The sequence below is a fragment of the Silurus meridionalis genome, chromosome 15 (assembly GCF_014805685.1).
Source record: "Silurus meridionalis isolate SWU-2019-XX chromosome 15, ASM1480568v1, whole genome shotgun sequence".
Taxonomy (NCBI): domain Eukaryota; kingdom Metazoa; phylum Chordata; class Actinopteri; order Siluriformes; family Siluridae; genus Silurus; species Silurus meridionalis.
Genome location: NC_060898.1, coordinates 17,641,112 through 17,654,708, shown reverse-complemented (window position 1 = coordinate 17,654,708; position 13,597 = coordinate 17,641,112). Strand labels below are relative to the sequence as shown.

General features: G+C 37.0%; 1 protein-coding gene across 1 annotated transcript; it reads right to left on the bottom strand.

Moving 5' to 3' along the window:
- Positions 1 to 1,014: 1,014 nt before the first annotated feature.
- Positions 1,015 to 8,848, bottom strand: rrm1 (ribonucleotide reductase M1 polypeptide). Its single transcript, XM_046868432.1, has 19 exons — positions 8,682 to 8,848; positions 7,433 to 7,521; positions 6,966 to 7,143; positions 6,739 to 6,839; positions 6,602 to 6,661; positions 6,327 to 6,366; positions 6,059 to 6,221; positions 5,489 to 5,630; positions 5,289 to 5,372; positions 5,037 to 5,198; positions 4,157 to 4,236; positions 3,753 to 3,954; positions 3,477 to 3,626; positions 3,157 to 3,378; positions 2,944 to 3,020; positions 2,270 to 2,405; positions 1,681 to 1,776; positions 1,401 to 1,589; positions 1,015 to 1,316 (listed from the first exon to the last, which is right to left on the bottom strand). Exons 1-19 carry the CDS (start codon positions 8,698 to 8,700, stop codon positions 1,125 to 1,127), a joined length of 2,382 nt encoding a protein of 793 aa, XP_046724388.1. The 5' UTR covers positions 8,701 to 8,848; the 3' UTR covers positions 1,015 to 1,124.
- Between the last annotated feature and the right edge of the window lie 4,749 nt (positions 8,849 to 13,597).

Below are 13,597 nucleotides of genomic sequence, written 5' to 3'. Positions count from 1 at the left end.
CTTTTTGAGATGAACTGATTTTGAGAAAAGTACAGGTGAAATCCAATGTATTGTGCTGATTGTACAAATTGTTTTTAGAATGCACTTAATTACTGGTTTGCAAATATTAAGGATGATTCGAGAAATGCTCCAAAGCAACTGAAAAAACTGTAAATGAGCACTGTACAACCACAGTAATCAGAAAAGCATTATAACTTCAGATATTTGTTTATAGCTGACTGGAGTAGAAACCGACACTGCTGTAGCTTCTGTGATTATGAGCTCCGTGTGTGTAATAATTATACTTGCAAATTCAATTAAAAATAATTATCCAAGTCTGCATGTGCATTTAATCTTACCATTGAAATTTATCATGTTTACACTACACAGCTAGGGGAACCTGATTTATTACATAAAATATCAATTTACATAAATGTTTTATGACTCACTTTCCCTCTAAACCATTTTTGATTACAAATTTTTGTAACGTGAGCAGTAATTTGTCCCCATGGCTTATGCAGGTTGCAGCTTGCTCAACACCTGTTTGTCGGACACAGCCTTCCTGTCCCATGAGTCCCTTTGTGTTTCAGTGATTTGCCCCTGGGGGGATTTTCAGTGCTTGCTTTGTGAGAACACACCTGTGATCTTACATTAATAAATAAACATGTGAGTAACAAGTTGATCATTTTCATATAAAAGGATTGAAAAGTGGAAAGTGGATTGTTTCTTTTTCCTCCAAATCATTTTATTGTATAAAAACCATTTTTTTTACTCTTTTACAGACAATGCAATGTGTCACTTGGCTACTTTCCCCATATTAGTACTTTCAGAAACATGACTTGAATGTTGGTCTTGAGAATAAGAAAATCTGTACAAAACTGTTTCACCATGTAGCCAAGTGGAATAAATAGTCAGGTTTATGAAACTTTACATATGCCTGGGATACAAAGTCATAAAAACAGAAACCAGACAGAATTTCTAGAGAATTAAGCCCTGTACCCAACAGTTATGTTAATCCTTACAATACTGTAAATATACTTTCAATGCATATTGGTTTATTTAATGAAACACTGATGTCCATCAGTTGATTAAACTTCTGAACAAAAGGAAAAAAGGAAGACAGACTAAGGAAAAGGAGACACTGTCTATGAGCCACACATCAGACACTCATCCCTATTCTCTAAGGAGCACACCATGGCGGCTTTGTTTCTTTCCTTAATCTCCTCCTCGTTGGGTTTGGTTTCCTGTGCCACCTTCAGTTTCTCCTTGTTGAGGGTGAACTGGATGGGGTTGGCAGCTGGCTTTGTCCTCAGGTAGTACATACCAGTCTTAAGCCCCTGCAGAGAGAATGACACCAGTGTGAGTAAAGCTAGAACAGGACATCAAACACCACACACTGAAGAACTGTTTTTTTCACTTACTTGCTTCCAGCCATAAAAGTGCATACTGGTGAGTTTTCCATAGTTGGGCTCAGCTATGTGGATATTAAGTGACTGGCTCTGGTCGATGAAAGCTCCTCGATCTGCAGCCATCTTAATGATCATTTTCTGTGAAATTTCCCATACAGTCTTATACAACTCCTTCAGGTCAGCAGGTATTGTGGGAATTTCCTGTAAGACGAAGCCCACCAAGAACTATTAGTGTGAGACGCCAATGGACATAAAATGCAAATCAGCTATAAATATCAAACAAAATACGAACTTGGATGGATCCATTATGAGCAATCAGCTGGTTCTTCATGTCCTCGTTCCACAGTCCTCGCTCCGTGAGATCTTTCAACAAGTGAGGATTCACAATCTGAATGGTAGCAGGATCGATAAATGTCATTAAAAGAATTTCAACAAATGAAAAAAGCTTAAATTCTTACAAACATGTCTTCATGTGAACATTTTTCCAGCATGATGACTGGAATTTTCAATGAATCACATGTCCAAAAAACAAAACAAGAGCACTGCATGGAAATACTGCAAAAACAGTTTCTTTAAGGCACGTGCTCCAAACATTTTAAAAACATATAGAAACATCTTCACTTCACAATTTATGGAAAGGGTTCTGAAGTAGATGATGAATTCAAAGTGTTGGAAAAACTTTAAAATGTTCAGGACAGATGGTTCTCCAGGAACAGGTTTGTAGAAGAAGTTATCACTGAAAGTACACGACAGGGCTAGAAACACAAACTTTACCTTTGCCACCAAAACCCATCTGACTTGCGATCAAGTAATTTGCAGAAGTGTGTACCTGATACAACATAATTAAATTAACTAAAAAGCACAAGTGACTTGTGTCGGACCTGAAATTCTCCAGACAGGACACGGCGTGTGTAGATGTTGCTGGTGTAAGGCTCGATGGATTCGTTGTTGCCCAGAATCTGTGCTGTGGAGGCAGTGGGCATGGGAGCCAGGAGTAGACTGTTGCGTACACCGTGCCTGAAAACAACAAAAGCAAAAACCTGGTATATTTGTTTAGAAACTATTACATCCTTTACTTTCTTATCTGATGGAAATTAATTGTGGTCACACATAGTCCACAGATCCCCTGCTTTATAAACCAGAGACTTGGAGCAATGCTGACTGGCCAAATGCCATAAGATACACCTTATAATCCACCTTTCAAAGCTGATATTCAACCTGCATACTGTTGTTAAATACTGACATCTAGCGGCATCAATAATTAGCCCACCATACATTCATGCTAAAACCATTATTAACAAACCAAAGATTAAATAGTTTTTAAAACGTAGTAAGGTTTTGTGTTCAAGGGTGCTAAATTTCCAATAAAATCTACAACACCAGAATAAAGATCAATCAGATCATTTTAGACCCTGTAGAGCTGACCAAGAACTTAAATTCCACAATGCTCCCCAAACTTTGACTACGCAAAAATAACGGTAGCAAAAAAAAAAAAAAAAAAAATTGCACTATTGAGAGGGAATAGGAAAAATCCCCCACAAATACAAAAGCTTACTTTGCAATCTTCTCCTTCAGGGCCTTCCAGTCCCACAAGTCTGTCGGAGTCTTTTCCCACATGTCATACTGCAGGATCTGCATGGAGGAAAAAAAGAAAAAGAAAATAAAAAATATTCTATAGGTAGTTAACAGCTACACGTTAGAATAATAAATTGTTATTTAAAAAAAAGAAATCAAGACTGTAGTGCTCTGCTCCAGTTTGGACACTTACACCCTTGCTAACAGGACAGCCTTTGTAGGTCTCATAGGGGCCATGTTCAGCCGCCAGGTCACAGCTGGCCTCCAGCGCAGCATGGTAGATCGTTTCAAAGATGTGGATGTTGAGAAGTTGAGCTTCGTTACTCTCGAAAGGGAAACGCATCAGGATGAAGGCATCAGCCAGCCCCTGTACTCCGATACCAATGGGCCTATGGCGTTTATTTGATTTCTCGGCCTATTAAATAAACAAATTAAAAACAATTTTAGAATCACAAAGAAAGTTGACAAATTACTGAGATATATTAGCTAAATAAACAAATTAATTCAACCCACCTCTGGCACTGGATAATAATTGATGTCAATGATTTTGTTTAAGTTCCTAACAATGACCTTTGTGACAGACGCCAACTTTTGGAAATCGAACGTTCTCTCAGGTGTCACGTACATGTTCAGAGCGATAGAGGCCAGGTTGCACACAGCCACCTGCAACCAAAACAAACAAAATCATAAACAAAAATAAAGTGCATTTCCATATAAAAAACATTCCCAAGCTTTAGTATTACTGCGTAAAAAAATACGCTGCAACATGTGCTGTGCTCAGGCCCTCACCTCATCTTTGCTGGTATATTCCACAATCTCTGTGCACAAGTTGCTGCATTTGATGGTACCCAGGTTCTGCTGGTTGCTCTTGCGATTGCAGGCGTCTTTGTACAACATGTAGGGAGTGCCCGTCTCCGTCTGAGACTCGATGATGGCGTACCACAGCTGCTGAGCCTTCACGACGCGCTTCGCTTTCCCGTCCTGTTCGTACCTGCCATGTCAACAGTTGGTTTTAAATCAGTGCACTTGCATTCATTATTTAAAAATATTCTCTGAGCAGAAATGACTAGTCAGGTTTGTGCCAAACTATTGACAACATGTAAAAGCAGTAGCTACTTTCTATGTAGTGGCAGAGAGGATTCAGTCTTACAGATGCAGGAGTGTCAATATTTTTATTATAATATTTTTCTTACCTTGTGTAAAGCTTTTCAAACTCTTCTCCCCAGCATTCATTCAGGCCTGGACAATCATTTGGGCACATAAGAGACCAGTCCTGCAAAATGCAACACAATGTGAATATGTACATGTAAAAGAAAATGACTTTGGGGTAAAGAATCACATTGTGATTTTTACTGCCCCCTGCTGCCCGTGAAACAAATTATCCCTCTTTGAAGCTACACAAGCAATTTTTAGTAAAAAGCAGAAAAGCTTTCTGGGCCAGAAAGAAAACTTTAAATACACTAAACTGAAGATAACTAGTCTTAATACAAAAATCTCTTAACAACTGTCATGACAGTTTGCAATACAACCAGGCAACTGCATTTGTCTTCATTACACAAGTACCTGCACCATTGTCATTTAATCTCTGTTTATTGTTCTTATAATTACAGCATTTCGACTGTGTCAATCAGTAGTTATATGAAGATCTTAATTTTAATATTTGTAAGTATACTTGCAAAGCCCTTTCTAGCAATGATTGAGAAAGGTTTCAGAAATACAAGAATCAAACTTTTAAAAGAATCAAACATCCAAGCAAAGTCCATAAGGTTTGTTTGTGATTTTGCTAACAGAGCGGGTGAACAGTAACGACTGCTCTGCTTGTGATATTAGTTTTGAGACACAACATTAAAATTAGTCAGATATTTGTCATTTTATATATCAATACTTATTACTATTAGCATTCTTCAGTGCCTCTCTCTCTCTCTCTGTTTAGTTTCAGCTGCTACAGTATGAACCTTTGTATGGATGAATAGTGAATGGGACGTGGCCTATTTTTGCTAACAATTTTTTGCATTAAAACATTTAGTGAATTGGGAAAAACTATACACAAGCTCTCTTGCAAGCTGCCCTTACCCCATTGGTCTCCACTCTCCTCATGAAGAGATCAGGGATCCAGAGTGCATAGAATAAGTCCCGAGCTCTTTGCTCTTCTTTACCAGTGTTCTTCTTCAGCTCAAGAAAGTCAAAGACGTCAAAGTGCCAAGGCTCCAGGTACATGGCAAAAGCTCCAGGTCTCTGTAGAGCGATATAAACATATGTTGTCATGTAGAACACAGAATTATAGCTCGTTATAGTTGACATCACAATCTGAGGATTTCCTCTCACCTTGTTTCCTCCCTGGTCAACATACCGGGCTGTATTGTTGTATACTCGAAGCATCGGGACCAAGCCATTAGAATTACCATTTGTCTACAAAAAAAAAAAAAAAAAGGTTTGAATGGACTTTATGATCAGTAGAACCAGTTTATAAATAAATAAATAAATAAATAAATAAATAAAAAGCAAAGTCCTAAACTCAGACTCACTCCTGCGATGTAGCTGCCTGTGGCTCTAATGCAGCTCACGGCCACGCCTATGCCCCCGGCAGATTTAGAGATGAGCGCACATTGCTTCAGCGTGTCATAGATTCCATCGATGCTGTCGTCCCTCATAGACAGGAGGAAACAACTGCGAATAAAACATTCCATATGTTACTTTTATAAAACTCTTTCACTATTAAAAAAAACTGATAGAGATTTATAGACAGTTATAACTATGTAACATTTGTCAATTTACAAATACAAAAAATTGTTGCTTAAAAAAAAAAAAAAAAACCATATAGTGCAGTACATATGTTTAAGAGCACCAGTATGTAATTCATGGTATATTTTCTCTGTACAGCATAAGATTCTATCTGGGATTTGTTGGTTACAAAACTTCATATCTGTAAAAGCTTTTATTATAAGACTATAAGAGACATAAAGGGCTACAACAAAAAGATTAGAAATTAAATAGCATGTACAAGCACCTCTTTAATCACATGAGCTTCCAGGCCAGTGACTCTTCCCAAATGCTACATTGTGAGCACATCTTCCCTTGGGGGTGTGTGTGTGTACCTGGAAAGCTGGGGGCGGTTGGTGCCAGCGTTGAACAGTGTAGGAGAAGCGTGAGTGAACCATTTCTCAGAAAGAAGGTTGTAGGTCTCAATGGCAGCAGTGATATCTTCTTTATGGATGCCTACTGAAACTCTCATCAGCATGTGCTGAGGCCGCTCCGCAACTAAAACCACACAACCATACAAACAGACAATAACGCAACGTCAGTGCTCACTGTTTAGTTACAAACTAAATCCCTGAAACACAGCTATTCCATATTCACTCTTACCTTTTCCATTGATCTTAAGCAAATACGAGCGCTCCAGGGTCTAGGAAAAGACAACAATGTTACTATTTGTTTATTAATTGCGTTTTTATATATATATATATATATATATATATATATATATATATATATATATATATATATATATATATATATATATATATATATATACACACACACACACACACACACACACACACACACACACACACACACACACACACACACACACACACACACACACACACGTACATACATAGAATTTGACATCAAATTACCTTGAAGCCAAAGAAGTTGTAGGAGAAATCCCGGTCGAAAATAATTGCTGAATTGAGGCGCTGTTGACCAAACAAAGATGATGAGTTCAAAACCAAATTTATTTACAAAAAAAAAAAACCACTATCTTCCTCCTTACATCCTTATTTGCCAGGATAATGTCAAGGGTCTCCTTGGAAATCATAGGCGAGTGTCTTTCATTCAGGGGGTTAACAAAGTTGTACAGGTCCTCCATCACATCTGCAATAAAAACGTGTTTGTTTCAGTCTGTTGCTTGTGCAGTTGTGTTACTTATTGTTTATCCTATGATCTCTAAATGCATGCAGTGTGCACTGTGGTTGACATGAATCCTACATGACTACTCACCGCTGAAGACCTTCTTTGTCTCCTTGTGCAAGTTGGACACGGCAATGCGAGCTGCCAGAATAGCATAGTCTGGGTGTTTGGTGGTGAGTGTGGCAGCCGTCTCTGCTGCCAGTGTGTCCAGCTCGACAGTGGTCACACCGCTGTACAGCCCCTGGATCACCTTCATGGTAATCTGAGTCTGGAAATGTCACAACATGGTGTAAGGTTCTTGTATATCTATTGGATGCTCTAATATATTCCATACTTTACTCATAAGTAATGAGCTTTAAAAACAAACAACAAAAAAATACCTCCGCTTTAAAATAATGGTAATTAGATTGTATATGAACCAGGTGAGACAAACAGACAAACACACCTCTGCTTTTTAGAACCAAGTCATCATCAAATCACATTGTCACTGATTTTATTTTATTTATTTGTTTGTTTTTGTAACCAAAATTAAAGCCTATCCAAACAGGCATACAAACCGGATCAACAAAGTCAGGGTTGAGCCCATAGCAGAGCTTCTGGATACGGGAAGTGATCTTATCAAACATAACGCGCTCCTGACGTCCATCTGCAAAACAAAAACAATTACATCATGCAGGTTGTCTAAATTTCAAGAAACATGTAGATATCAATCCATCCATATATCATCACTTGGAATAGTGACGTAATTTATAAATAATGGAAACACACCAATTAAATCGTTCTCTATGGGTCATTTCGGAAATAATGACGTTTATAAGTCAGGCTGTCACTTTATCATCCTCAAGCTTATTACTAGCTACAAACTTACATCACTCCATCATTGAGAGTGACTTACAATTATCTCATTTATACAGTTTGAGGGTTGGGGCCATGCTGAAGGGCCCAGCAGTGGTACCTTGGTGGTACTGGGATTGGAACTCAGGCCCGTCTGATCAGTAGGTCAACACATTAACCACTGAGCACAAACTTCCCTTAAAGACTAATGCTGGTCTTTTTGTGGCTCGAGAGCGAAAGAGACCACAAATGAAACAAGAGGAAAGACAGCAAACAAAAAACCACAATAAACACAAAAAACCTGACTGTGTTTGGTCATATTTTCTGTTAAACCTGTACAAGCCTGTGTGAATGAGAGCAATGCTATACCTCAATAGCAAAAGGTTTTCTTTTTACAGAAGGTTAAAAACATTTTCAATGGTACTTTACAGAAAAAGAGATATTGAAAAGTGGAGAATCTTAATTTAGTTCATGGTCGAAACTAATAAACGAACTGGATTAGTTCCTTTATGTAAGGAAGTCGATGGACTTCATTTGTTTGGCGCCAATGACACAAATAACAAAGGAATACAATACAATACAATAGGTAAGAAATTATTTTGCGAAGAAAACCCCCAAACGAAATATATTATTCGAATATTTTCCCAGACGTTATCGTAATAAATTGCTACATTAATATATGAAAACAGTAAAGCACTTAAAAGAACTATAAAACTATAAGTCTTTGTAAAAAAATTGCACCTGCAGTGAGTTTCTAGCACACTTTAGTCACCATTTCCGGATTTATTCAACTATGCTTTAATTTCTATTATAAATAACATTTAACTATATAAAACGTTATATAATTACAGAGTGTACATTTAATCTAAAATGTAATCAATAGCAAACAAGACTTTTTCTTTGCTTTGCAGAAAGGCTACACAGCTAATATCCGAATAATGCGGAAAGTCAGTCATAAACAATAAAACTCACCTCGCTTAATCACATGCATGTTGTTATTATGTTTTAAATCCGAAGAGTATATAAAAAACCTTTTTTGAATCCGGATTATGTGAATCAAACTGTTCACACTTGAAACCCAGAGCAACTGATGTAAGACAGCAAAGGTCTCAAAACGCGCCAGTATAAAAACCCGGGAATAACCTGTAACCAATCTGGTTCAAGCTTATCCGTTTCCGGTTCCGGTGTCATAGTTTACGTATAATTCAGATGTTTAAAGATGTTTATTATTTTTTTACAGTATTTTTGGTCAATGAATTGCGTTTCAGAATGTTATAAAAGGTTATATTATTAATAACTAGATAAAATATACGAAATATAAGAAATATAAATTGAATCTCGTTTATCAAAATGAACGAATCTTTTTTTTTCCATTTAGTTCATTTCGTTCCTTTGATCAGAAATAAAATAAAATGTCACATTTTCAACAAGCAGATCCCCCAACACGTCTACATACACGAACTTTCAATAGTTTACACACACACACACACACACACACACACACACACACACATATATATATATATATATATATATATATATATATATATATATATATATATATATATATATATATATGTTCTTACTAACATTTTATATAATTTCATACTCATTAAGATATATGAGATGTCCTCAGAGAAATATATATATATATATATATATATATATATATATATATATATATATATATATATATATATATATATAATAAATATTTGAACTAGAAGTTCCCCGTCTGTGAACAGTTGATGACCTCAAAAACATGGGTGTTCCCTAGATGAGTATCGTCTTGTTCTGAGTCCATTTGTGAACAACAGAGGGTTCTTCATGACAGTAAGGTGAGGTATGCAAAATTGGCTCTGTCTGAAGGTAAAGATGATGATGAAGCGTTAATGTGAGGAATCCATAAAATTGTCGTGTCTTTCTGGGCAAATAACAACTCGTGGAAACAGATAAAACACGGGGACCGAGGACATCTGGTGTCAGAATACAGAAATGACAAATGTCTGTTTCCTTATGTATTTTAGATTTTGTCACATTAGCCATTGACAATTCACCCAAAATCACTAGAGGGCGCTCTCACCTACACACGCTGAATTTTTCCTTCGCTGCCTGGTGTCTTTCCTGTTGTTATTTGAGCTTTCTTTGCCATGTCTTGCTTCGACTAGTCCTTGTTTATTAGTACCTATTACGGACACTGAATTTACATCTAACTCTATGCATTTATAACAGATTTATTGCACATTTATTGCACAGAAGCAATCCCATTGAATTGATTTCAGACCAATCTTTTGTTGCAAAGGAAGAAAACTCTTCAGGAGCATCTGGGTAGCCATCAAATCAGATTTCAAGTCAAGTCAAGTTTATTTTTATAGTGCTTTTCTCAATGGACATTGTCTCAAAGTAGATTTACAGAATTTAAGAGTTAATGTAAGCGATGTGTATTTATCTCTGATAAGCAGCCGTGGCGACTGTGGCAAGGAAAAACTCCCTTAGATGTTATGAGGAAGATACTTTGAGCGGAACCAGACTCAAACGTGGAACCCATCCTCATTTGAGTGATATCAAGAGTGTAAATATAATTGTTTAAAACAATACAAAACACCAGAAAGTGAGAACCAACATCAGCACCGGAATGTAAGATTATAAGTAATGTTCTTTCTACAGTCTTATACAGTCATTTAAGGTATGGAATCAGGACCTACTAAGCAACTCATTAAATAGCTCAACATTTGAGATCATCATAGATCCAACATCAGCTTCTCCATGCCAGAGCCTTTTAACACTCAAAGAGGTCCAATGTTCAAACTCTACATGAGGTGGAATCCAATGGCGCTGGTACATCTCTATACGGTTCGGGATGTTTGCAGGGTCGGCATTTATTAATGGTCCATAATCCTCATGAGGTGGGACATGACTGGAGCTGGAGCAACATCAGGAGGCCTCGGGATGGATAGAGACAGAGAAGCAGAGGAAAGGAATTAGCATAGCTGATGTTCATGATATTAACAAGCACAAGTTGATCATTTGCATTTGATCAGATGTACTGGAGCACAAGGTTATGATGTGATATGTGTTATGTGTAGGCCTTGTTAAAAAGATGGGAGAAAGCTGGGAGACTATTCCAAAGTTTAGGAGCTAAATGTAAGAATGCTCTACCGCCTTTAGTGGAATTTGCTATTCTAGGAACTACTAGAAGTCCAGGGTTTTGGGATCTCAAGGAGCGTAATGGATTGTAGGGTGTTAGAAGACTGGATAGATAATTGGGAGCCAAACCATTTAGTGTTTTGTAGGTAAGTAGCAATAGTTTGTAGTCTATTCGAAACTTAACAGGTAGCCAGTGCAGGGATGATAAGATTGGGGTTATATGGTGATATTTTCTCGACCTTGTGAGAACTCTGGCTGCTGCATTCTGGACTAACTGTAGCTTGTTTATTAATGATGCAGGACAGCCACCTAGTAATGCATGACAATAGCCCAGTCTGGAGGTCATTAATGCATGGACGAGCTTCTCTGCATCAGATATAGCCAACATGTTTCTTAGCTTAGCAATATTTCTTATGTGGGAGAAGGTTGTTTTTGTAATATGGTTGATATGATTTTTTTTTTAAGTTGCTGTCTAAAACAACTCCCAGGCCTCTTACTGTTGAACTAGTAGTTACAGTACATGTTTCTAAACACAGGTTAAAATGCTGGAGCTTCTGTCTACTGAGCAAAATCTCTGTCTTATCAGAATTTAATAATAGAAAGTTATGCGTCATCCAATCTTTTAGTTCTCTAACACACTCAGTTAACCGAGCTAATTAAACTGTACTGCCTTGTCTTGATAAGATATATAGCTGGGTATCATCAGCATAACAGTTGAAGCTAATCCCATGCCTTCTAATAATGTTTCCAAAGGGAAGCATGTATATTGTGAAAAGCAGGGGTCCTAGAACTAAACCTTGTGGCACCACATAGTTTTAACCTAGATAGTTCTCCATTTAAATCTACAAAATGGTAAAGATCAGAGAGGTAGGATTTAAAAGGATTTCCTGTTTTTATCCACTAACTAACACCTATTTTGTGGAAACAAAGAAGAGAGATCAATTCTGTCAAATAAGCACCTTGTATAACACTTCTTATTGGGTGGCATGATTCCTCTTTGCCTTATCTAACACCAGAGCTACTTGGGCATAAACAATGAAACATTTTGTAAAAGACCAATAAAACAAATATTACACAGCTTAAAAAATTCACCAAAAATGGTACACCAACATTTCAAATTTAATTGTTAGAGTTATTGCAATGGACCATTTGCTGCATATTGGGCAATGTGGACTATGGGTAAGTTGATGATGTTGGTCGTATACCTTTACCGCATTTGGCAGATGACCTTATCCAGAGCTACTTACAACTGAGCAGTTGAGGGTTTAGGGCCTTGCTTAAGGGTCCAGCAGTGGTAGCTTAGTGGTGCTGGGATTTGAACTTGTGACCTTTTAGGCCATAGTCCAATGCATTAAACACTGAGCTACCACTTACCCAAAGTGACAAAGTTTAGACAGATTTAAACATTTGGAAGGTATACGTTTTATTGAGTTTTCATGTGTGTCATGTCAACCTAACCTCCTCCCACCTCTAACTCTGCTCAACCCCATTGCCTGCCCTTGAATAGCCTCACCCTATGTGTCAAGCCCACCAACTAAGAGCAACTTATGGGGATAATTATACAAAGAGACAAACAAACAAAAGTCTGTGGATAGAGCAGAAAGATAAAATGTAAAGGTCAGTGAAGCAGTGAGGCAGTGAAGCAGTGAGGAAAGTGTTTACCTTCCTGAAATGGGGGACTGTTGTACAGTGTCCCAAGCATCCCCACAAACAGGTCACTAAGTCACTTTTAAATACATTTAATTTAACTTTGGATTGATGTGAACATTAAATAAAGCACTTGATATGTATGTACATGATATAATGCATTGTGCTGCTTTCTTATAATTGACTGATTGGTTGAACACGTATATCACACAGACATTTCTCTTAAAGTTGCCACTCACTGTAGGTGTGTTGTATTAACCACAAACCAGAATTTAATGTTCCCATTGGAAGTGTCATAAAATATTTCAGAAGGGTTTCAAACCTGATATCTCACACCTTAGATATGCCTTCGTCTAAAACTTAAATTTCCTGTGCTACAAATTAAACCTGTAAATTGATTATATTAATTATTGAATTAATCAGTGTATAACAATGTCCTCTTTTTACCTGGATTTGTTTTCAGTAAATGGTGTTATTGGGTTGCATGTGACAAATGCCTGTGACAGTACTTCCTCATTTTAATTTAACTTCACAATTTAGTGTCCACAGAAGTTCCTCTTATGAGCCACTCAGCCACTATGGCCATACCACTAAGTTCCCTAAAGCCATACTTCTCAAAGTGGAGTCAGGAGACCCCCAGGTGCCTGTGATTTCTTTTATGACAGCAGTAAAAATCATAATAATTATTAACGTTATTATTTGTATAGCTTGATCGACTCATTGCTTAAACCGAATGGGTTTGAGCCAAACTCAATAAACACATTGTACACATTTAAATTAGATGTTTAAGTTTATTTCACAATAAGTATTCATTGAAACACAAAAAGGCTTAGACCTCCTATTTGACAGGACATTGGCTTCATTCAAGTTCAAGTTCAAGTTTATTTATATAGTGCTTTTCACAATGGACATTGTCTCTAAGCAGCTATACAGAATGGAAAAATGATAGAATATTTATATTAGTGACTTATTTGTGTTTATATCTGATGAGCAAGCCTAAACATGAATATAAATCCAAATAAGGCATATATTATAATAATATATAACTGTCACACTTGCAATAGATGTAAGTAATCCTATTTATGTACTATTAA